Source organism: Aulostomus chinensis, chromosome 11 (assembly GCF_037954235.1).
Source record: "Aulostomus chinensis isolate RoL2024-O1b breed Wild chromosome 11, RoL_Achi_v1.0, whole genome shotgun sequence".
NCBI lineage: Eukaryota > Metazoa > Chordata > Actinopteri > Syngnathiformes > Aulostomidae > Aulostomus > Aulostomus chinensis.
In genome coordinates, this window is record NC_141330.1 from 2882800 (window position 1) to 2907085 (window position 24286).

Here is a 24286-nt window from a genome sequence, read left to right on the forward strand (position 1 = left end):
GTGTTTGTTGATGACTGGAGGAGCGATGCTGCAGTTAGTCATGTCAATCTGATCGCTCAGAAAGGACGAGCAGGATTATTTCTGGACAAACCAGCGCGCTGATCTATTTGCACCAGATTTCACCCAGAGGAGGAGCTGCTGGCAGGACAGCAGGCTGAGGCCATCCAAGTAGTTCCAAATATGTATCTGATAAAATGACATCTCCCATTTGTTCTCCCAAAACCTGAGAGTTTAAAGTGAGGGCACGTTTTCAAAATGCTGCGCTTGGAACCGTTTCAATCATTTCACTTTGACTTTTTACTAAAACCTCTTTAAACGGAATCCTTGAATTGTAATCCGGCCATCGTGATCCAGATAGAAAATGATCTCATTTACAAAAACGTTGGGTCCGAGCGGCATCTTCAGATGAGGCTGAAGCTGCAGAGCCATTGGGCAGACTAAAATGCAGTGTTTTGCTGCCCTCTAGTGGAAGGCCTCTGGCCTGTTTGTACCCAGGACACTTGCAGCAGGCAGCAGCTGACCCACAAGGTCCACATTTTCTGTTAGCAATGAAGGATATGGAAGGTGTATGTGGCCCCAAGGGGTTAACTGCAGGGTTTTAGCACATCTGACACCAGCCCCTCAAGTTAATGTCTGCTTACTTTTAGCAATACTGTGTATTTATTCCACTTCACTGTACTTCAGCATCTCTACCATTATTTTTTTTTGTGCCCAGTGGTTTGTTTGTGGCAAAAAAACAGGCCAAGTCAGTGGGGAGTTGCATGGGTCGCCCCTAGTTTTACCTTAATGTATTGTAAAGAGGTCCACTTTGAAGTCTTAGTTCCTTCTGCCTGCTTATTCTCTTGCAGTAATCTGCTGCAACAAGGATTGATGTTACAATTAAAGTTTTCAGCCGTGACACATTCAAGCATTAAAAACATGAAACTGATCAAATCATTTGTACCGGTGCCACTTTTCATCGCTGTGCATGGCACCTCCTGCAGGAAAGAGTGACAAAATTCAGTAAAACAACACAAACTGCAGCAGATTTTTATTCAAAAAAGGATATACTCAGGAATTAAAGATGCATATACTTACACGTGTAAATCGATTATGTTCAAATACACAAAGTGTGAAAACAATGTGCTTCAGTAGCTGCGATGTCCTCATGCACGTTCTGTGCACACACGAAAAGGTCATCAGGGATGTGGTTGTTCACGGTTAGGTACACATTTCCCCGCCGTTTCAGGGAAACTAACGCTATGCTTTAGTCATCTGGGTCACATCCCTCATTTGAAAAGTTTCAAAAGAATGACCTCATCACTGCTTTACATGGAAGACAGCCTCCGCCAAGGTCTCTTGCCATCGCCACGTCTTAATGAATTCACGATCAATGAAAGAAAAAGAAAGAAAAAAAAAGCTCCACTGCTGAAGCGTTTACTCCGTTAACACAGCATGATTATTATTTTCTGAATGTTTGTTTGCAGAGACGCTGTTTTACCAGGTCTGTTTGTTGGAAGCAGGTAGGAGGCCTGGGTTGGGTGGGACAGTCCGGCGCTCTGAGATTAAATGGGTCACTTTGTGGCGTCTCAGATAAAGACGGGGGCTGCGGGGGGGGGGGGGGTAGTATCTTAGCGGGCTGGGGTCTAGTTGGCTGGCTGGGGTCGTCCCTCAGGGATGAGTGAGGTGAAGAAGGTGCTGATGAAAGACCAGGCGGTGGTGAGGAAGCTCGGCTCGGGGAGGGCCGCGGCAGCGTGGGCCGGGTCCTCAGGACCACCGCCTCCTTCCTCACTGCTGTCGTCATTCTCCATCCCCTCGTCCATCAGGCGCTCCTGGGACAGACACATTCAGAGTGGCACCAAGAGTGTGTACAGGGTCGTAGTCACAAAGACCTCAGTCAGAAACGCTATACCTACAGCTATAATACAATACCACCTAAAAATAAGGATCGCTGTATTTAGCTTAGAAGAAGTCCTTCAGGTCTTCACATGGAGCAGGTCCAGAGTCCACATGGACGGATAAACCAGAGCCTCCCTGTTGTAGTTTGCTCCTGCTCGCCTCCTGATGCGTTTCATCCAACTTGTTTAAATCTGAACGAGTCTGACTGATTCAGCTGCACCCTCGCTACACCTGCTAGCAGAGTCCAAGTCTTCTGTTCACCCTGGTTTTACCGTTTGCACAACAGGCCCATTGTTTACATCAGCCGATGGGTGAAAACAGGCCGAACAACTGTTGTGTTGGCTGAGGGAGGACAAACAGAGAGGGGAGGAGGAGCATCCCCATCCCAAACGCCATCAGAAAAACTGAAATTTAAAAGTCGTTCACCCGTCATTTTACAGACAAACATGACAAACCATGACTCCATGCAAGACGGCAGTCTGTATTCTTTCAGCCTAAATTTGATCTGTTCATTGCCATGAAATCACCACAATAACAGCAGAGTGAGCTCTATCATTATTATCAAAAATATTAATATTGTTACAAAAAGAAGCTGCACAACTTCTCACCATTTCCTGCATGTCTTGGTGCCGCTCTGCTTCCTCCTGAGGAGCCTCGGGTCTGTCACCTCCTCTCAGGTTCGGCTGCTCGGGCCTGAAGGGAAACCAGCCGGCCTGGTGTCTGAAACCAGCAGATTATCTTTCAAATCCACACACACGTCATCAGTGGCAATAAATGCACTGAATACTAAACTGTCTGCTGTAAACAGAAGCCATCGTGTCTGCAAATGGATTCGAACTCACAGGTAGACCAGCAGCATGGCGCCGACCACCATGACAAAGCGGCTGAAAGAGGAGTAAAAGTAGACGATGCTGAGCAGGACGCTGGCGCGAGACACCGTATACAGCCAGTCCAGCCAATCGCGGTTCAGCTCGTCCTCGTTCAGCACCGCCCCGCCCTGCGCGTTCATCTGGATGTTGGGGTTGGCCGGCTGGTTCTCTGGTAAGGGGTTGGGGGCCGGGTTGGGTCCCAGCGGCGGTTGCACTGCTTCGTTAGGCTGCGGAGGGTGAAGGGGTGACGAGGAGGGAGCGGAGGGTGGGGAAGTGCTGGGGGGCTGTGAGGCGGCGACTGCTGCTTGACTGACAGGTTGTAGATGGGGGGGGGGGGGGACAGAACAGGAAACCAACGACTCATATGACAGGCGGAAAGCACAAATTCACACTGAGACACAGGAAGCTCATTAAGACGAGAATGAGTTTCGTTTCCAACTCTGATTTCTGCTGACTGAAGTGGTACTTGGGCGTGGCCACATACTGTTGTTAGTAGACGGTCTCCGTTAGCTTCAAGCTAGCAATCAGATGTTGGCTGGATTCACCATGACGTCGAGCAGGGGGAATAAAATGTTTGTGCGAGTTCCAGACGTCTACCGGGGGATCGTTAAATGGCAAATGACATTTCTGGACTAAGTATCATTTGAACACACCAACACACAGAAATTGTACCGATATTGAATTAGCTGTAATCGGTTCGATTGATTTTACTTCAAAAGATGTATCAAAAACTGACAACATCCATCACTACAAGCTGTGCTGAATGAATGCTTATTCATAGGTTGATCTGTGCTTTTGGCCGTGTGCAACTGTCAGTGAGAGACGATGTGACCGTGACGACTTCATGAGATATTTTCTTACTCTGGCAGTTGCGCTCGGTTGAAGTGATTTCCCAGTTCAATCTGACGTGAATGACCCCGTCCTGTTTTGGGCGTTTGTGTGCACGGTGTGCGTTCATAAAGACAGACAGAAGACGTACTATTGCATGTAGTAGTGCCGTGCGTACATCTGCTGCCACCACAGCATCTGCATGGGCATGTAGAGCAGGCCTCCTTGGAAAGGCACCTGTCCTCCATCAGGCCTGTTGAGGAGCAGCGTTTTGTCAAAACTCAAACACAATGTGTCGCATTTTAAGGAAGACGGTGAAAAGTCAGTGAAATATAAGGCTTCCTCACCACTGAGGGGCACCAGCGGGGCTCTGAGGATTGTAGTGGGTGAAGCTGCCGCGAAACCTCAGTCCATCTCCTGGGACGGAGGAGGAGGGGGAGGAGGCTGGCTGACTGTCCTGACTTGGTGTGATAGTGGGGGGTGCTGAGCTTGCACTGTTTGAACTCTGTGACAAGACGTGAACACCAATCAGAGGCTGAGCAGAGCAGCCATTACAGGTTATTGGTAAAGGCCAATTGTGTTCTGTTCTGTATTGCAGAGTTGTCCTGAAAACACTTCTTAACTCTTTTAAGAAATCAGTAAAAAAAAACACAACCGCAAGTTGATTTTCAAAGCCATTCGGCACCAGAGGAGAATAATCAGGATGCTCATGAATCGTAAGGACTCACTACTGGAGACGTGACATCTGACCAGGAGTATTGAAACTGGGGACTGACTTCATACACAGGTCCATGCACCACATATGTTCTGCTGCATGTGCGTGATCATGAACCACTGCATTTCTGTTTATTTTTGCTCTTTTAATGTGTTGTGGGATGAACAGCAGCAGTTTCATCTCATGTGAAACACAACGCCAAACAACAAGATCGTGAATATAGAAGAAAAAAGACCTTTGGTAACGGAATCAGCATCGATACCAACAGACGTGGAATCTGCTCAGAAAACAACAACAGTAATGCTTGCAGCGTCTCGACTCACAACCCTGCTGAACGGCACGATTAAAACCTTTACACACACAACGTCCTCGAGGGCACAAAGCCTGAAATGACAACAAATGGCATCAAACACAAAGCCAGACATTCCTGGCTTTGTCTAGTGCACAGGCAGAATAAAGGAAGCCCTGAATCAAACAGTTGGAATTCATAGTGGATCACCAATTCTGATGTCTGACAAAGTCAAAAATGATCAGCCTCTACAGCGAGTGTTTGATGTCATCTGTGAGTCCTTCAACAAGCCACGAGGGCACCCGTCAAAGCCGTCACACACAGGTGACACACAGGAAAAGGTCAAGAGATCGGCGTGCGGCTCTCCTACTCACGCTGGAGTTGGAAGCAGCAGAGTTGGCCATGGAGGGGCTCCGAGGCGTCGGCGAGCCTGGGGGACTGTGAGACGTACACACTAGATGCAACATGTGGTATTCATCCTGCTGTCGAGTGACACGGCCAGGACACGAGCCGGGGATGTGAGGAGGAAGAAAATCCAACACCAGAGGACAGAGACAGAGAGAGAACGAGAGAGAGCAAGAGACACAGTGAGAGGATTAGTGTGGAAATGGCCAGAATTCAAACACACAATAGTCAGTCTTTGTTCAGAAAACCCATCAGAGCCGCTATTGTTTCCCTGGCACCCAGTTTCAGGTCCAACGCGGACATGCACACAATCTGTGTGCGCTCAAACAACATGATGAATGCAGCTTTCCACAAGTGTCTGAACCAGAGGAGAATGGACCACAGGACAGTCACAAACGAACTGCTGGAAATGCCAATTGATCAAACATGGCTCACGCATTAAAAAAAGCTTTTCTGGAGGAGAACAAACGCACTTGGCTTTTGAGCCAAAGTGAACACACACAAACACACACCTGCAGTTAAACTTTACCTTTCTCAGCACCTCTCTGAGCCGCAGGTGGTCTTGCAGGAGCCTCCCTGAGTACACCAGCCGCTGGTCTTTGGACAGCTGCAATGGACATGCGTACACACACACGCACACACACACACACACACACACACGCTTGTTGTTGTGGAATATTACAGCACAGGAGGCCGCATCCTTAATGGGTATCAAGTTAATCAGACACCTTTGGATTAGTTTACACCGCTGGGCTGGATTAGAATCCCAAGCTTCGTACCAGTGTAGCCAGAGAGGACCAGCAGATGGTCTCCTGTGCTTCACAAAGCAGAGGCCCGTCATGCCCTCTTCATCAGGGACTCTCCACTGAAGACGACCAAGTTACAAAACCCTGACACGCTGTTGAGGACGATGCCTTTAATCCAAACCAATCAAAGCAAAGGTCTCCCCCCAGTTCTGTGACCAGCCACCACCGAGCAGCAGGTTTGTGCTCAGACGTTATTCTTCAAACTAGAAGACGACAACCAACTGGGCTTTGACAGAGGTGCCCCCCCCGGGGGAAATTTCAGCCAATAGTTACTCCCATTTTAGCACATTTCACTTGCTGCTATAGATACACAGTTTTCATTTGGGCTTTTTATCTTTTATCTGTAGCCTGCGGGGTTGTTGTTTTTTTTCAATCATGGAAAACTAAAACAGCATGATGTGTTTTTGGTCTGCTGGCTCTCAGCCCAGCATCTCTGCTCTGTGACACCAAAAAGAGGATCCCAGACCTTTAGCTAACAATCCCACAGTGAGGAAACATCCAGATCTCCTCTTTGCAGGTCTCTGTGTTACTGTCTGTTTGAAAATCAAGTCGTGTCAATACTTAGTTTTGGTGAGACGTCCAGACATACACACGCATGTTTTGGGTGAAAAATCGGGGTGTTTTTTGTGGGAAGGTGGGACGTTTTCAGCTGTAGCCCAGCTGCCGTGAACAGTGACAGTACAATCACCAAAGCATCAGTAAATACACAGAATTGTAGCTTCTTTTTCCCAGTTTGGGGGTTTGCAGGTTGGTTGGGGCTGTCATTGTGTGTTTTTGCCGGCTGGCTATCACATGGTGTCAGGTATTAACACACCCTGACACTTCGGTCACTCGCACCTACTGATATCAGAAGAGGTTTCTTCATACATCACTTTGACCAACATCCTAGGTTCATGTTTGGAGGGCTGGCGCACGAGTGGCATGAGAGGTTTTTCAGATGTTTTGATACAGCAGCTGTATGAAGAAATCAAAAATGTCATCATGTTGAGGATCTACTAATTGAAAGTGTCATCCTGAAGGGGGTTAAGCGGGTTCTCCATTAATCCCTGGGCCTGAAGTTTGGTCCCTGGTCCTCAGGATCAACCTGCAGCTCCAGCACTAACAGAGGCCGCTAATCCACGGAGACTCAACAACACCACCATAAAAAGGACCCCACTGTCATGGCGCCAAGTTTGCTTAAACAGAAACAATGTGAAGGTCAGTGTCCTTCAACAAAGGCATGACATGTAAACTCAGCAGCAAGGGTGTTTGGAATGAGCCACAGTCCATCCCTTCCACAGAGGAGGACACTTGGGGCAGGATCAGCTGCCTCCAGACACTGCCTACAAATCTTTAGCTGACATTCACTTTCATCCAGAGGCGCCTAACCGGAGCAGCCGAAACACAGAGAAGCCCATGACATTTGTTGGAGAGTCAAACAAAAAAACTGTCCTGACCTTAGAAGAATGACGCCTGTTGATAAAGAGATTTTCAAATGCTTCCACTGAGAGACCGAGGAACCAGAGAGCGGAAGGGGGCAGGTACTTACTGGCTTGCTGGGGTACACATTGGAGATGTGACTCTTCAGCCTCTCCACGGTCCAGTTGAGGAAGCAGTTAATGGTCTGGTCTTCATACTTCTGATTGGGAGCTTTGATGACCAGTGTCACAGGACTATCAGCTGGCCCAGAGTCCATGGCTCATATTACTACAAGGGTGGGCTCTGCAGACCCTGAGCTCAGGAGGGTTTTACTTGTCACGGCTCAGGCCTGACCTGAGGAGAAATCTCCCTCAAATTCTCTCCATTCTGGCCTCATCAAACACCTAAAACAATACCTACTGCTGGGTGGGGGTGTGCTTCCCCCTCTACAGCCTTTGCCTCATCTGTGGGGGGGTTGTTGGGGTTTTCCAACGGCTCTACAACAGCATCGGAAATTCTTCTGTGGATACAGTTCCTGGAACTCTGGTGAAAAGAGAAAGGAAGTCAAGCTGAAGAACTACATCACAACCGCAGTGAATCTGGTTATGCAGTCATTGCTACTCACTTGTAACGCACGCAAGTTAAAAGCCGCGGAACCCGATTTGATTCACCGGCAAAACTTACTTTAATGTGTCAGTGTAATGCATGCAGTGTATGACGGGTATTCTGAGTTAGTGACCATCAGTGCACTGCTTTTCCCAAGCCTGGTGGGACACTCTGAACCGACTATGAAGAGTAGAAACGAGACGGAGAGGGGGATTTGGGACAGCGGCTCTAAGCTTGGGGAGAATCTTCAGCTGCTGACTAAGTGTCAGAGTTTACATGCGTAGCTGACAGACGTGGTTTTCATAATCCAGTGGCATTGGATATGCCAGTCAACATTTTCCAACTGATTATTAGTTTTGGCCTTTTCCCTGCATTTACTGACAAAACTGGAACCAAGAAATCAGAGAACGTAAGGGGGCGGGTACTTCCAGCTTTGTCACCAAGATTTATGTTTACTAAGAAAAAAAACAAAAAACAAAAAACGCTGCAGTTCCATGAACAGATATTTTGTCTCCTGCCGTCATTTGACAGGCATCGAGATTCAAGCACGTAAACGAACCACCGCCTGGAAGTTCACTCAGGTCACGCGAGTTCACACTCCGCAACACCTGCCATGTTGCGTCACCGCGAGGACAAACTGTCAAAACAACCAAGTGTTAGCAATCCCAAGACAAGACAACCCGGAGGCGAATGGAGAAATAACTACCCCATTTACTGTTACTAACCGTCGCCTTGGCGTCCCAATAACTCGCTGACGCACTTAGCAGACGAACTTTCTTGGGCTGGGCACTCAGGGCAACCCCGCTAGGATTTTGACCCTTGTCCTGACGCTAGCCTTAGCTTGTTAGCTAAGGTTAGCTTCGCCTCGCTATGCTAGAAATCCAGCCGGATTGGCAAACCACTTCCGCCATGACAGCGGTTTACACAGTTAATTCACAACGACTGGAGCTGCATCGTTGCTTCACACGCGTTCCTTCTGGTACCTGCTTGAACTTCTGGCACCTTCGTCGACTCCCTTGTTGTTGTTGTAACGTCGTTGGGTCCAAGAGGGGAAGTGACGTCATGGCTGCGTGAGAGGGCTGGGGGGGAAAAAAAGAAAGATATTTAATGATTTTTTTTTATGGAAAAAAAAGACCCTAAAAACCAACCAACTATACTGCATTTTTTTCTAACTCCTTTATTCTGCATGGTTGTTAACGCGGACATTCATAGTTTTATTTTTCAGGAGCTTCCAAGTGACGGAAAAATGCAAATTCATTGCATTTTTTTGTATCCTGTTTTATAACCAATATTATTTAACATTAGCATTTAACAGTACAGCTGTTGACCAAAGTGTTGTACGCTCAAAAAACAAAAACAAAAAAAAATCAAGGCAACAAAAAAAAAAACTAAAACGACATAACAACGGATACAAAGTGAAATTAAAACAATTTTAAAATTCTGTCAAATAAATTATGAATATTCCATCCATCCATCATCTTTGGACAGTGGGAGGAAGCCGGAGGGAACCCACGCAGGCACGGGGAGAACATGCAGACTCACACGGAAAGATCCCGCGCCCGAGCCGGGACTCGAACCCCTCTTGCTGTGAGGCGACAGTGCTGACCACTGCACCACCGTGCAGCCCGGTAAGAATATTCACTTTTCTCCAACAGCTTTTAACGCCATGTGACCAGGTGGACCAATACCAGATATTGTTACTAATCAGGTTAAATCAGACATGCATCTTTTTATAGTTTTACTCTGTGGTTTTTTATATGAATATTTTATTTATATTTCCTCTGACTGCCACAGTTGGACTTACACGAACTTGACCACCATGTTGTCGAAATGTTTGAAAACCTGTGCAAGATATGGGCAGTGACTCACAAGTATATTGCCATTTATAGACATGAGAAATGTAATTAGAATTATTTTATTGAACATTGTCAAACAGCTGTTTAAAATAGAGAAACAATCGCCAAGAGGAATCAATCTGTCAAGTGCAATGGTTTCAGTGCTTATGTCCTTAGGCATGTATCATAGTTGTTATTTCCATTCCCAAAATGACTGCAACCAAATTTGTGTGTGTGTGTGTGTGTGTGTGTGTGTGTGAAGTCCTGATAAAGCTATTAAGTTTTTTTTTCCCAATCCAAAGAGTCCCAGAGAAGACAAAATAAAACACAAGCATTTCTCCAAAACCTTTATTTAACTGGAATTATTTTGACAAACTTGACTGTCAATGACTAGAATATGTGTGCACTTCATTTTCTTATCTTCTTTTTATCAGTTCAAACTGTTCTGAAGTCAGTTGTTTTGTCGGGTTTGGGTCAAAGCCTCAGTTTAGACAGAACTTCCTTGGTCAGCTGTTTGCTGTACCTGTTGATCTTCCAGTGTCCGGGCTTCCATCCCAGCAGAAAGCGATGGAAGTCCGTCCAGGCAAAAGCAAACATCTCCCTCCACTCTTTCTCCAGGGCAGCAAAGTCCACGTCTTTCTTTACAGAGAGCTTTAATTCTGTGAAATAGTAGTCCAGTAGGCCCGGCACCCTCTCTTCACACTCCCTCTCCTCCATGCAGCTTCCTAAAAAATACACCACATCTTTCATGCCGCAGCCCCCACCAATGTACTGAAAGTCTACGGCGGCCACATCCTGTCCACTCTGGGAAAAGCAGAAGTTGGCTAACTTGGCGTCCCCATGAACGATGGTCTTGAAGTGGCATTCGTTGAGTGTTCTATCGATGTCACTGGCTGCTGCTTTGAGCTTGGCATCTTCCATGGCCTCCAGCTCATCTGGGCGGGTCTCCAGGTGCCAGTAGGTGCCCACAGCCCACAGACCGTCAGGGGCCACACCCAGAAAGAGAGCATGAAAGTGGGCCAGCCAGCTGAGGCAAGCCTTCATCTCTTTGTCCTTCACACTGGTCCTGCAAGCAAATATTATCCAGCTGTTACAGTCGTCATTTCATACTCTTCCTCGGGCCTTGAAACAACCTGGTACCTGGAACACAAATCCTGAATTAAGACTAAAACAGTGCCCTAATACTTGAACACCTACATTTGCACTTTGTCAACCCAAACCCATGATGGTTCCTCTGTGAGCCGCGGCGAATGGATTTGGTAGGATGATAGAACTTAGAGTGTGGAACACTCCTGCGATGGATGTGATGACATTACTATTTATCATGTTCTGTTGAGCTAATTCTCTCATGCTGCTGCAACACATGGAATTTCCAGGCTTTTGGATAAATAGAAGACACACACACACACACACACACACACACACACACACACTACTTTACTAAATCAGTGTAAGTAATGTTAATTCAAAATTGAGGGCTTAGATTTGCAAAGCCTCACATGTCGCATCCGTGAAGCTACCTTCTCTGGTCATAACCGGCCACATCCAGGTCCTCCAAGACAATCAGCATCTCATCTCCATAGGAACGAGCAGCCAGGCAGGCAGGAATCCGGCAGCTCTGACTGGTGGAATAATTCTGATACCAGTGTGTCTCTACCTGGTAAGATCTCACTTTCCGTGTGTGGGAGCGATCCGTATTCCAGCCTCCAGGATGATCAGCCTTAGCAGGAAACTTGACATGTTTGATGACCACAGAGGGACGGTCGCAGCCCTGCAGGTGCAGTCTGAAGAGCTCCCCGTAACCCCCCCACAGGGTCTGGATCTTAGCACCAACACGCAGAGATGAAGCACCACATGCCTGCAGGACAAGATCTTGGTACTCCTGTTTCATTTCCTCTCAGAGATGATGAGGTGAAACTAAGTGTGAGCACAAGCAAAATTAATCTCCCTCATGCATCACATGTATTGTAGATGATCAAATTTATCTATGCTCACTCGGCAAAAAAATAGGCCATACCTCTGCCTGATATTAATATATTGCTATGATGAGGGATAGAAAAAACGTTGCATCTATTTGATAGGGACGCGTTTTTTAAGCCATACCCTCAGCTTCATGCCGGCTTCTTCCAAAATCTGTTGTTCTGTCGCTCGCTTCGTGTCCTCGTCAAACAGCAGGAAGATCTGACGAGTGCAACGCAGAGGATACGAACGAAGCCGAATGTGATCTGCCGCCCTCTGCTGGACTGGAGGTCAATCAAGCACTTGCAACTTTCTAGACTTTCCTGGAGCGGATTATTTCACTGAAAGAGCAGGGGACGAATGTTTTGTAATGATTGAATAAAAAATATGTGTTTTAGCTTTCAATAATTTCTACACTATTTTATATACCGTGTGATAATTAGTGTATCTTTTCTTGATTATTTAGACTTTTTTGATATTCTATCGGTCCGAGTAATAATAATAATGAAAATCATCACGCCCCTGATGAAAATCCAGAGTGGTACATTCCAAGTGACAGCCCGACCTGAGCTAGCCCTCATGCTTAAACCAAGCATCCACGAATAGCCGCAGTCCCGGAGAACGCCTATTAATCCACAACGAGTCGTCCTGTTTAAACCTTTATAGCGTGATTCTTAGGTATCCACCCCAAACATGTCTGCATGCAAGAAGGGGGACTTGTCGACGAGTGAAAAGGAGTTGTTTGAGGTTATCACTGCAGGTGAGTTAAGCCTGTTCAGCTAACTGTTAATCCCTGAAGAAGCCACCAGAGGCTAGCGCTGGTTCTCATAAAATATGATGTCAGTTGAGCAGTTCTGGGAATCAGAATCTCAGCAGGATGCGTGTGTTCTGCTGCTCAAAATCACACCGTGATGAGATGTTTTGATCCCCAAAGGCTCGGTAACAGCTAACGTTAGCTGTTAGCTAATCATGTGCCTGCAGCTCACTCCTTGATAGCTTGACGTTTTAAGGAAGGTTTGATTTATCATCAGCTGTCAAGTCGGCTCGGTATCCGTGGACGTGCTCGCTCTTGCTCCGTTAAAAGTGTGCCCAACGATGACGGGTCCATCGCTCACAGGGTGGTGGTACCCAGAGCTCTGGGTTTCTAGTCAACAGGGATCGGGCTTGTGTTCGGACTGCAGTAACACTGAACTTTGTGCTTGTAGGAAATGTTCAAGAGGCCTCCAGACTGTTGGGCTGCAAGGATGTTCGAGTTAACTGTTTGGACGAGGTAATAAAACACATTTTTAATCCGTGTCACCAACTTCACGATGCTTCTCAAGAGGCATTTCTCCATCTGCTGAGGTTACTTTCCACACTGATAGGAGAACTCTGGACTAAGCAAGGTGGATTTTAGATCCGTGTCACACGAAGGGCTGCATTAATCGAACTGAGCAAAGATGGCAGCTTGAGGTGACACATCTTCTGGCTGGTGTGACAGTCGTGATGCACCACAAGATCAGACGTCACGTCTTAACGTCTTCATCTCGGAACTTAATTTCCTTTTTCTTTGTGTGTTTTCACATATTAACATTTTTCCTGCTTCAAATGAACTTCTAAAAAAATAAAATAAATTGTCTTAGGAAAAGAATGAAATGACATCTTTGACTTGAGCGTGATCTCATGCCCCCGAAGGGTCAGAGAGGCGGTGGGCAGAGTGTTGAAGCCTCGGGGAGGAAACCCCGGTGCCTTCTTTACCATAGCACTGCAGCCATTTTGGACTGAATACGTCATCAGAAACGGCACAAACTAACATCTGCAGAATGACAGACATGAGGAAAGTGTGGCATTGTTACGTGTTACAGCGAGTTTCCAGATATTTGCCCAATTATCCAGCAAGTTTTCTGCTCCAAAGTGGCGGAGTATGGTGCACGCCGATGTTGCAATGAGGCGATCGGTTAGCTTTCACTTCTTGCCTGTGTTCGTTCTGTGAGACGGGTTGCTGGCTGCACATCAGCGCCGCACGGTTTCTGACTTTAGGTGAAGAGAAAACCCACCAGGGTCTTGGACAGCTGTTCCCCTCCTCAGTAACACATGTCCGCCAAGGAGGCTCGCTGAAGTGCTGAGTAGGAGGGTGCTTCATGTCCTCCCCCCTGTCTCTTGTCAGACTCTTATGTCCACCTGTCACCATCAGGTGTGTGAAGAGGATGTTTCTATCAAGTTTAAGTCATGAAAGCCATCAGTGGGGGTAGGAGATTATAGCCAGCAGGAAATGTGAGAAAGCATAGTCTCAGGCTTGTAGTGGCAGAATGTGTGGTATCAGTAGTACTGCACTGTGTAAAATCCTATGAATATGTGACTGTGATTGACAGCTGATGGTCAAGTGCTGTTTCCAATCTCTTTTCTGTTGTTTGTTTTGCTGGTGTGTGGGTTTAGTGTCCATTTACCGCTCACAGCACCTGTCAGCTGTTTGTCTCTCCCACAGTACGGGATGACGCCGCTCATGCACGCTGCTTATAAAGGTAAAGCAGACATGTGCAGGCTGCTGCTGCAACATGGAGCAGACGTGAACTGCAACCAGCACGAGCACGGATACACGGCGCTGATGTTCGCCGGCCTGTCAGGTAGGCGGCGGCGGCGGCTGCTGCTTCGTTGCTTTGACAGCCGAAACGTGCAAGTTCTTTGAAGTTCCTCCGTATGATGCGTCTCTCCCTGAACTCAGGTAAGACTGACATCACGTGGATGATGCTGGACGCCGGAGCAGAGACGGACGTGGTCAACTCTGTCGGGAGGACCGCCGCTCAAATGGCTGCGTTTGTGGGTATGTGTGGATGGGCTGTAACGCCTCCCACCTCCGCACACACCGACATCACATGGGATCACTTCCTTCCACACATTTTTGTTTTCATTTTGATCTGAAAAACCAAGCCGATGCTTCAAGGTGGAAGGTTTTATCAGGAATTCTTAGTTTGGTTGATTAGTGTCTTAGGTGTGTATCATTTTTCATATTATGTAGTAGTTTTATCGGCAGACTTTTTTTTTTTAACCTGGTGATGTAACGGATAAGAAAAAACCCTGACAGCTTGTTTTGAGTGAAGCTGGTCAGGTTGATTTAGTGAGTTGATTGTTTCTTTCAGGGCAACTGGAGACGCTTACACGTTCATCCCAAAATGTATCGTCCTGAAACGTTCCTGTATGTGGTTTTTTGAATATTTTCACAGTTTCCACTTCCTAAAACAAATGCAGTGTTCAGGATGATGGATGAAACCCACAGCCGTGGGTTGGGGTTTGTGTTGTTTTAAACTCGGGCCCAGAAAATGTTCACATTTACAGCTGGGAAGCAGCCGCAGGTTCCAGTTTTCAGCCTCCTTGACTGACTGATAACGGGTTTGGTGTTGGCACCGCCAGCACAGTATGAGTCGTGCACCCCCAGCTCTTACGAGGATGAACATGGTCTCGGGGTTGAAGTTGTTCACAGTGATCCAACTACAGTAGTTTGGCACTAAATATCTGTCACATGACTTGTTCTTGTTCTTCAGGGCAGCACGATTGTGTCACAGTGATCAACAACTTCTTCTCCCGTGCCAGACTGGACTATTACACCAAGCCCCAGGGTTTGGAGGAGGAGCCAAAGCTGCCGTCCAAACTGGCCGGACCCCTGCACAAAGTCATCATGAGCACCAACCTCAACCCTGTCAAGGTGCAGTAGCGATGTTGCAAAACAGTTTCTGTTTGTCAAATTAAACAGAACTGGAAGAAAACAAGAGCAGGAGACCGTCGCCGTGTGTAATGGCTGCTCTTTGCTACAGATGGTGATGCTGGTGAAGGAGAACCCCCTGCTGGCTGAGGTGGAGGCTCTGGACAAGTGCAGGCGGGTGATGGAGCTCATCTGTGAGAAGTGCATCAAGCAGCAAGACATGAACGAGGTGCTGGCCGTGAAGATGCACTACATCAGCTGTGTGCTAGGAAAGTGTGCGTCCTTCCTCAAGGACCGCGAGGACAAGCTGGACGGCCTCGTCAAGAGGTCAGGCCATTTCATCTCACACGTCTCTGCTGGCTCTTTTACTTCATTTCTAAGCAACTTCTTAGGTTTTGAACGTCTCACTACGAATGGAAAAAAAATCCCCGTCCATCCTTCTGAGTCCACCTTTCTCCTTGCCGGGCGGCCGATTGAATGAAGTTGTAAACAGATCGTGGCGCGGCCTGATAGTCAACATTATTGATTTATTTCGTCATTTGATCAAAAAAACAAAACAAACAGAGCTTCAGCTGCCATCTTCTTTTCCTGAGCGAGAACATCACAATTCCGACCCACATTGGGGTTCAAGGTGGAACTGATTTGCGTCAACGTGACGTCGACATTTTCCCCCCTCCAGTGGTGAGTCTGGGTTTTTGTCGTGTGGCAACCACGACGCTACATGAACACTTCTGCTCATCCAAGCATGTAACATGGAGGCGGACCACACACACGGTTTGAAGTGGCAGGTTGATCCAGACTGACATGTCTTATTCCCTGACTCCTCCTGGTAGACGTCAGATCCTCAAGTATTTGCTCTGATGTCATTACTCAGTGCTGACTTTTTATCTCCTTGCACATTTGTTGGACTTGAATTTAACTTGGCGGCAAAACAACATGTGACCTCTTTTATCACAAAAGCAGAAATGCCTTGAATCAGGCAAGACTTTTGTAAAGGCCTCAAAGAACTCCAGACAACGGCTCGCAGTTTCGCGGCTGTCAATGTGTCGCTGGTTTTTAGTCGGCTCCTGTCTTTGGGTCTCTGCTCTGCAGGTTCACAACTTGCGCGTCACGTCAACTCTGGAACTGCAGTCGTTTTAAAATCCTTCGAATGGTGGCAAAGAGTCATGTTTGTTTTCCTGACTAGAGTTGTCTGTCCTTCTCATGCAGTTTGCTGAAGGGTCGGGACAGCGACGGCTTCCCCGTGTACCAGGAGAAGTTCCTCAGGGAATGCATCCGCAAGTTCCCCTACTGCGACGCAACTCTGCTGCAGCAGCTGGTCCGCAGCATCGCTCCTGTGGAGATTGTGAGTCGCAGCCAGATTCTAGGTTTGATTTTTACATTGAGGCTCGCTGACTCAGTCGGGTTGTGCCTTTAAAGTCGAGACCGGTTTGTTGTTGGTTCTGAGGCGCAGTATTGGATTTTCTAATGATATTTTACACGAGAGGCTGTAAATGTTTGATGTTTGACAAACACAGCCTGTTGTTTCTGATTAGAATGGAATCCTGTCAGAGGCGCTGTTATGCACACAACATCGACAAAATTAGAATACAAAGATGACTTTTGTTTCAAAAAAGGTCAAAGGGCAACTTTGCTGCGACATCACGGTGTTCCACAGAAATACTCCAGGACATAACTGGTGGAGGCGCACCGATGTGAGGTGGTTTATTCTGGTGCTGTCGTTGCAGGGTAACGACCCCACAGCTCTGTCAGTGCTGACGCAGGCCATCACCGGTCAGGTCGGCTTCATGGACGCCGAGTTCTGCACCTCCTGTGGAGAGAAAGGAGCTGAGAAGAGATGCTCTGTCTGTAAAATGGTGAGCTCCGCTGCACAAGGCTGAACATGTTGGCCTGTGTTTATATTCCAGTATTGGTTTCTGTGTGGGTGCTGATGATGCACGTGAGTGGACGCTTGGTGAACAGCTTTTTTTGTTGTTGTTGTTGTTGTTGTTTTGCACCAGGTGATCTACTGTGACCAGGCCTGCCAGAAGATGCACTGGTTTACCCACAAGAAAGTCTGCAGGAAGCTTCAAGAGCAGCGAGAGAAGCAGGAGGCCGAATCGGCCAAACTGAGGACGCAGCAGAGCAAAGGTGCGTTAAAGGAACGCGCGCCTTCGTCCCGAGAGCCACACAAGAAGCTAGAGACCCTCCTCTGCTGCATTAGGAGCTGAGACCAACGCTAGTTAGCTTAGCAAATGGATGGTCGTGGTAGGCTAGGGTTAGCATACCTCGATTGAAGGTCATTTCATACGGTTGTTCATTCATATTCATAGTTCATCTTCTTTGAAGACGGAGTGCTTGTGTTTGTTTTTCCTTTATTCTATTTATCCTGTCTTTGGGTTTCAGAGGAGAGCGCAGCTGTGCAGGAGGCCTCAGACTCCATGCGGGAGCTCTCGGTGGACACCAACAGCGAGGCCGCCCCCCCAGGCCCTGCAGCAGTCAGCCCAAACCCCGCCCCCATCCTGGCAACCGACAACTGAGGGATGTCGGCTACCTCGCCTCCTCGAGGGAGGTCCAACACCAGAAACAGACTGGCAGCGTGACTGAAGACAGACGAGGCCTGGACCAGCAGGAACATATTTATTATCAAACGGAGACGCTAATGTATACGAAGGAGGTTGATGCTGGGGAGGTCACCTGTTTCTCTTTTTTTAATGTTTATTCTCTGATGATCCTGTCATTTGTGAATGTGAACATTGTGTAGGCTGTTTGTGGTCGCGGTCGCTGAGGGGCAATCTCAGGAAGAAGTCGAGACGATGGAACATAATTCTGCCTTAAACTGTAGCGACCCGTGTGGAAGAAGCGACGGTGTAGCCGATCCGTGCTGTAGTTTTGTCAATGTCGACGAACAAGATGCTCGATGGACACATTCTTTTATACTGATGACATCATTGGGGGGGGGGGGGGCCGTGTGGCTGCACAATATTTACCAAAAATGAATATTTTAAATATTCTGACTTGTCAATTTGCTGTTTTCCCCGTCTGAACGTTATTTTAAAACGTGCGCCGATGGCCCGACACGACGCTCAGGTTTTTTTCAAATTGTAATCGTTTTCTCCTGAAGTGCAACGTCATTTTTGATCAGCAAAAAAAAAAAACCCACAACGGTACTCTGGCTTATTGAGCCACACGAATGGAGGAGCTGCACGAGGTTTTGTTTGTCCTGAATCTTGATGGTTACCACGATGACAAGCAATTAAACACATTAAATAAATCCCATCATCAGTGAGTCGGTGGTTTGGGGACATTGTCACATTAAAAGTCTGGTATCTGCTCACTGAAGTCCTTCTCTCTTTGCGGGTTCTTGAGGCGATGCTGTTCATTATGGTCTGATCCTGTCTGCTGAACCCGCACACGTTCTCACCGCTTTTGAGCGGAACCGTTACATCCTCGCCCGTAGCGTCAACAGTCAACGATTCGATGCACAACGCAACTCACAGTCTGCACGGTCTGGGAATGGACTAAGGTTTAAAGTCAGCCTCATGTGGCCATTCAAGGAACTGCAGCTTGACACCACTTTGGACATGAACAGTGGGCGGCTGAGTTTAGGGCTGGACCAACCTTCCGATCAGAGCTGGAATGGTTAGTAAAAGGTGGGGAAACATGAAATCAGCCGCTCATACACAGACTGGAGGAACTGAAGCCAGATCATACATCCTGTAGTTTATATGACATGTCATGACACGTGATTCCCAGCAAATTAAAAACCAGATTGATTGATTGATTGGAAAAAAAATTATGACTTTAATTCTGCATCTTTCTTTTTATATGTATTTATTTTATTCAACTTCTTTTTGTTCTTGCAAGTTTTTTTGCACAAGTAACCACAGGACCCAGGAAGTCGCTCCAACACTTTATTGTAGTCTCGTTAGTTGAGATTCAGTTCTGGAGAAACGGTAAGAGAACATTTTACAGGTCTGAACAGAACCAAACAATTCATCATAAACCAGGTTCATCATCAGAGCTGGAATTTCAGCCTCTTCACCTGAACACGGGATTAAAGTGGTACAAGACACACAAACATCCAAATGATTTATGCTGACCTCAGATCTAACAAATTAAGATCTGCAAGTGAAAAGTCCATAATTAACTCAGACGGGTGGAGGGCGGAGGTCTATAACCTTGTGGGTGTGGTCTGGTCATGAGCAACAGTCCATGCCTGATGCAGATGAGGTGGAGACTTGGGATTTAACAATGAATTCCAATTTCCTCTGAAGTGCGTGATAATTTTAGATGAAAGTAGCAAAGGCCTTCATGCCTGAGGGTCAACAATGAAAGCAGCAGCAGGAGAAGAGAGAAAGAACTAGAAGTGAACTGGAGGTGTGGCTGGCGGGTTCTCTGGGAGGAGCAGAAACGCCACGGACGTCAGCTCTCAACAAGAAGGAACAGATTCTCAGCTGCTCTCATCAGTGACATCCACCTGTTGGAGCTCCATCAACTCAGCTCTGCCTCCAACATGACAGAGGCGGAGTCCAACATGTAGAGGCTGAGTGAATGTGCTCTGGACTCTGTGGAGGAGAGTCATGGTTTCCATGGAGACGCTGTAGAAGGACAGAACACCTGCACTGTGATCCAGGTACACTGCCAGTCTGGAGGACCAAGGACCTGAGACATCAGATGAGACGCTGTTGTGTCTGAATCGATATTTTTTACTGTAATAATATAAAGCCCAAGATTTGTCACTGTATCCAAATCTACTTTCATCTTCTCCTCTGCTGATGTTCTTGTATGCGACTGCTACATCTCCTCCTTCTCTATTAACCTCCACCTCCCAGTAACACCGTCCAGTCAGACCCTCTCTACTCAGCACCTGCCACCAAACACTGAATCTGTCTGGATGTCTAGAATTAGGCTGACGATCTCTCAGAACTCTTATTTTTCTGTTCCCCTCAGATAACGCCAGCTGTGTGTGTGCTGTGTTTGGGTCCAGTGTGATTTCTTGTGAATATTTTAAGAACTCAGCTCTGGTCTTGGGTTCTGGTTCTGGCAGTAAAACCTCCACTTGAGTCTCCATCAGTGAGATCTTTGTTTCCGTCTCTCTCAGAACGTCCTGTAGTTTGTCTCTGGTGTTTGACACAGCAGCTGTCACACCCTCAAAGCAGCGGCAACGACGGATCCTGATGCTGGGCGAGTCTCCAGATTCTCTGGGTTGTGACAATAAGGGGAAACGCTGGAGAAACTGGGCGTGATGGTCAGTGAGTGACAGCTGCTGCAGCTCGGCGTCTCTCCTCTTCAGCTCCCTGATCTCCTGCTCCAGATTCTCCTGAAGCTCTCTGACTCGACCCGCCTGAGTTACCTGCTGCGATCTGATCTGCTGGTTCACATCAGATCTTCTCTTCTCCATCAGACGGATCATCTCAGAGAAGATCTTCTCACTGTGCTCCACTGCTCTCTCAGCAGAGACGTTGATGTTCTTCTCCTCCTGCTGAAGAACCTCCACATCTTTCTCTTTGTCCAGGATTCCCTGCTGGATCCTTTGTCGACTGGCCTCCAGATCTTTCTGCCTCTCAGTTCTTTCTGCAGCAGCTGAGACGACGTCGTGGCCTCGATGTTCATCCACAGAGCAGAGAGAACAGATACACTGCTGATCGGTACGACAGAATATCTTCATCACCTCGTCATGACGAGAGCAGACGTTCTCCTGCAGCTTCTTGGAGGGTTCCACCAGCTTGTGTTTTTGAAAGGCGGGGGATTCAAAGTGAGGCTGCAGGTGTTCCTGGCAGTAAGAGACCAGACAAACCAGACAGGACTTGAAGGCTTTCAGTTTCCTCCCAGAGCAGGAATCACAGGCCACGTCTTCAGGTCCAGCATAGCAGGGACCAGCAGGAGCAGCTTGGAGTCCAGTCTTCTTCAGCTCCTCCGCTAAAGCTGCTAACATGGGGTTTTTCTCCAGGCCAGGCCTCCGTATGAAGCTCTTCCTGCACTGAGGGCAGCTGCTGGTTTTCTCCTCCTCTTCATCCCAGCAGGCTTTAATACAGCGCATGCAGTAGCTGTGTCCACAGGGAATAGTGACCGGATCCTCCAGTAGATCCAGACAGACGGAACAGGACAAGGTTTCTCTGTAAAGCTGAACTCCTTTCTGAGCCATTTCTCCTCTCTGTGGCGACGACTCTCTGAGTTTCACTTGAACAGAAAGTGAAAGTGGTTGGAGGACTGATCTCAGAGGATGTTGTTGGTTCCATCCATCTTTAAACTGCAGTTCTAAAGGGGAGGGAACAAGGAAGTACCTGCACAGAGCAGCTGGGAGAAGTTTGCCCTCAAACTTTTCTGTCAGAGAACCTTCAGAATATGAGGAGACAAGTTTTACTTCAGAAGCAGTTCATGGTGGATGAAGACGTCAAACACTGAACTTTCACCCTTGAGGAGAGATTCTGAATCGTCTGTAAAACGTATTTGTTCGTTGCTGTTCATTACTTTCAGCTTTTGTTAACAGGGGCAGGACAGCAGCGCTGCTTCTGAAATTCTCAGTTTTCTTTTCCAATTCTTCTTCTTCTTCGAAGGAAATTTCACTTTTCATGCATAAAAGTGTGTGTGTGTGCGTGTGCGTGTGTGTGTTCTCTAGCACCACCAAGTGGACGCAGCAATCCAAATATAATCAGGTCTCACTTCCCTCTGGCTCTCCTGAACGCTCACACTCCTCCTCTCTCTGTGGACCAGGGATGTGCACATGACCATGGAGGGGCAGGGGCTCAAAGTCAGAAAAGGGCAGCATGCGTGCAAATTTCTGTGGTCCTTTCCCGACATGGAAATTACAAGAAGGAACAGATTCTCAGCTGCTCTCATCAGTGACATCCACCTGTTGGAGCTCCATCAACTCAGCTCTGCCTCCAACATGACAGAGGCGGAGTCCAACATGTAGAGGCTGAGTGAATGTGCTCTGGACTCTGTGGAGGAGAGTCATGGTTTCCATGGAGACGCTGTAGAAGGACAGAACACCTGCACTGTGATCCAGGTACACTGCCAGTCTGGAGGACCAAGGACCTGAGACATCAGATGAGGCGCTGTTGTGTCTGAATCGATATTTTTTACTGTAATAATATAAAGCCCAAGATTTGTCACTGTATCCAAATCTACTTTCATCTTCTCCTCTGCTGATGTTCTTGTATGCGACTGCTACATCTCCTCCTTCTCTATGAACCTCCACCTCCCAGTAACACCGTCCAGTCAGACCCTCTCTACTAGACAAATTAAGAAAATAAAGCACTAACAGGAAGCTAACTACCAAGCTTTGTGTCTGGTGGTGGTGACTGAACATGCAATTGCCTGTTCTCAGATGTTGCCTCTAAGGTCTCTGCCTCTCTCTCAGGTGTGAAACTTTCTGAGGTCTGCCTTCTCTGTCGAATTTTGCTGTTAGCACTTGGTTTTAGCCGCGCCTTGGGAGGTCTGCTACCTTTAGCTGCTTCCTGGCACTCCTTCTCCTTCCTTTTCTGTATCCTTTCTTTTTTTTTTGGCATCATGCTGCAGGCATAATCAACATGAATCCAGTTTAGATACAAATGGTAACATTTTAAACACAGATAATCTACAGTTTATATATATATATATATATATATATATATATATATATATATATATATATATATATATATATATAATGCTGAAATCACTATATTATTGTTAGCCCAGTAGCCCAGCACAGTATAGCATAGTCACAATAAACTTCATAGGCCTATCTGAACCTCGGACCTGGACTTCAGACCTGAAGCGAGGGAAACAGGCTACGATCCGCCGAAAACACCGTATATTTTATTTTGAAAATTAGCCCAAAATAGAGCGTTGTTCTGAAATATGAGGCAACCCTTATTTATGCAGGTTGAATAAACGGACGGCGAGGAGTTCGACCAGAACTCACTGGCTCAAGTTGCTCCACTGCCACGTCTCCTTGGTTCTACACGGGCCAGCGGCCTCTGTCCTTCCGCTCGCTCTCTCTGTGACCGCGGAGCCGCAGCGACCAGAGAAGCGGCTCAACACTCAACAATCCGGTATGACAAGAAAACCGGTATGGTAGAATACCGGGGAGTTTTGGACTGCCGATTTTTTGATTTTACATTCCTAACGGGAATTTATTGATGTTACTAAAACACACACACACACACACACACACACACACACACACACACACACACGCGCGCACACACAATTGTGTTCACGTGCCTGCTATGGACTCACGTTAGGACAAACATTCTGTCCCCCTAAAGGTACAGGTTTATTAGCTCAAATCAAATGTGGGTTCAGGGTGGAACAATGAGTTCATTAAACATTTTATTTTTACTAAAGTTGGCAAGGCCAAGGGGAGAGGGAATCAGTGTCATCTCTGAAAATTTAGACTACAGTCCAAAAACAGCAGGAGTCACCAAATCCAAAGCTGTTTGGAGCACACAGGACAACTCAGCGGCCGACTGATATCAAGATGGAAACATTCAAAACACAACATTTGAGCTCCTCAGCACCATAAATGCCATTTAGCTGTTGGCCTGCCAGGTCTGGATTCATTAAGATCCAGATCTTGTTTGTTAGTTCAGAGCAAATGTGGCTCCTGGGTTCCAACACGGCTCTAAACAGCTCTGTGTGGGCTCAAGGCCGCTTTCACTCGGGAGGAAGCGGTCGCTGGTGTTCCTGACGCTGACTCAATAAAAGTGTCCAGACTGCTGCACGGGATGGAAGCCGACTGAAAGTTTCTTCATTTGTTTTTGTTTTTTTTTTAAATTTTAATTCAGAGTTGTTGTTCTTGTTCAGAGCTCTTTTCTACCATCAAATACAACATTCCGTTCAACAGATTGAGATATTACAATAATAAACGAGTTTATGAATAAATACGTCCACCTGAGGAACAAAAACAACCCCTGTTTTCCTGTGTCGTTCTCATAGCAGTAAATTCCTAGAAACAGAAATGATAATTTGGCCCAAAAGTTTTTCATTTTTCTTTATGTTTATCTTTTTTTTGGACTGTTGACACATAAAAAAAACAAGAAAAATAACAACA

General features: G+C 47.0%; 4 protein-coding genes across 11 annotated transcripts; 1 reads left to right on the plus strand and 3 right to left on the minus strand.

The window, feature by feature from the left end:
• Positions 1–782: 782 nt before the first annotated feature.
• herpud2 (HERPUD family member 2) lies at positions 783–8856 on the minus strand. 6 transcript variants are annotated; one of them, XR_015118479.1, is made up of 11 exons: positions 8778–8856; positions 7319–7731; positions 5514–5591; positions 4954–5061; positions 3923–4080; positions 3727–3828; positions 2721–3056; positions 2487–2598; positions 1078–1811; positions 944–977; positions 783–855 (listed from the first exon to the last, which is right to left on the minus strand). XR_015118479.1 is itself a non-coding variant. In XM_086217719.1 (10 exons), the coding sequence occupies exons 3-10, from the start codon at positions 7463–7465 to the stop codon at positions 1626–1628; spliced, it is 1227 nt and encodes a 408-aa protein (XP_086073845.1). In that variant the 5' UTR covers positions 7466–7542; positions 7609–7731; positions 8778–8856; the 3' UTR covers positions 1019–1625. The 6 variants fall into 6 exon arrangements, 4 of the variants coding, with proteins under 4 accessions (XP_086073845.1, XP_086073846.1, XP_086073847.1 ...); XR_015118480.1 differs by having other exon boundaries at positions 788–852; XM_086217719.1 differs by lacking the exons at positions 783–855; positions 944–977 and having other exon boundaries at positions 1019–1811; positions 7319–7542; positions 7609–7731.
• A 1116-nt stretch (positions 8857–9972) lies between these two features.
• pkdc (protein kinase-like domain containing) lies at positions 9973–11865 on the minus strand. 3 transcript variants are annotated; one of them, XM_086217068.1, is made up of 3 exons: positions 11733–11865; positions 11150–11546; positions 9973–10695 (listed from the first exon to the last, which is right to left on the minus strand). In XM_086217068.1, the coding sequence occupies exons 2-3, from the start codon at positions 11518–11520 to the stop codon at positions 10104–10106; spliced, it is 963 nt and encodes a 320-aa protein (XP_086073194.1). In that variant the 5' UTR covers positions 11521–11546; positions 11733–11865; the 3' UTR covers positions 9973–10103. The 3 variants fall into 3 exon arrangements, with proteins under 3 accessions (XP_086073194.1, XP_086073195.1, XP_086073193.1); XM_086217069.1 differs by having other exon boundaries at positions 11150–11487; positions 11733–11859; XM_086217067.1 differs by having other exon boundaries at positions 11647–11856.
• A 283-nt stretch (positions 11866–12148) lies between these two features.
• ankmy2a (ankyrin repeat and MYND domain containing 2a) lies at positions 12149–19010 on the plus strand. Its single transcript, XM_086217722.1, has 10 exons — positions 12149–12348; positions 12794–12858; positions 14053–14191; positions 14290–14388; positions 15107–15267; positions 15377–15591; positions 16474–16609; positions 16992–17120; positions 17265–17394; positions 17650–19010. The coding sequence occupies exons 1-10, from the start codon at positions 12282–12284 to the stop codon at positions 17781–17783; spliced, it is 1275 nt and encodes a 424-aa protein (XP_086073848.1). The 5' UTR covers positions 12149–12281; the 3' UTR covers positions 17784–19010.
• A 184-nt stretch (positions 19011–19194) lies between these two features.
• Positions 19195–21483, minus strand: LOC147252851 (tripartite motif-containing protein 16-like). Its single transcript, XM_086217070.1, has one exon. The coding sequence runs from the start codon at positions 21389–21391 to the stop codon at positions 19697–19699; it is 1695 nt and encodes a 564-aa protein (XP_086073196.1). The 5' UTR covers positions 21392–21483; the 3' UTR covers positions 19195–19696.
• Positions 21484–24286: the final 2803 nt, after the last annotated feature.

Coding starts and splice junctions, on each gene's coding strand:
- herpud2 (XM_086217719.1), bottom strand. CDS start 7,465: ATGGACTCTGGGCCAGCTGATAGTCCTGTGACACTGGTCATCAAAGCT. Junction 4,081..4,953: donor CTGCTGCTTCCAACTCCAGC/GTGAGTAGGAGA, acceptor GTCTTGTCACAG/AGTTCAAACAGTGCAAGCTC. Junction 1,812..2,486: donor ACCAAGACATGCAGGAAATG/GTGAGAAGTTGT, acceptor TGTCTGTCCCAG/GAGCGCCTGATGGACGAGGG.
- pkdc (XM_086217068.1), bottom strand. CDS start 11,520: ATGAAACAGGAGTACCAAGATCTTGTCCTGCAGGCATGTGGTGCTTCA. Junction 10,696..11,149: donor GCCGGTTATGACCAGAGAAG/GTAGCTTCACGG, acceptor ATTTGCTTGCAG/GACCAGTGTGAAGGACAAAG.
- ankmy2a (XM_086217722.1), top strand. CDS start 12,282: ATGTCTGCATGCAAGAAGGGGGACTTGTCGACGAGTGAAAAGGAGTTG. Junction 14,389..15,106: donor TCAAATGGCTGCGTTTGTGG/GTATGTGTGGAT, acceptor CTTGTTCTTCAG/GGCAGCACGATTGTGTCACA. Junction 15,592..16,473: donor CTGGACGGCCTCGTCAAGAG/GTCAGGCCATTT, acceptor CTTCTCATGCAG/TTTGCTGAAGGGTCGGGACA.
- LOC147252851 (XM_086217070.1), bottom strand. CDS start 21,391: ATGGCTCAGAAAGGAGTTCAGCTTTACAGAGAAACCTTGTCCTGTTCC.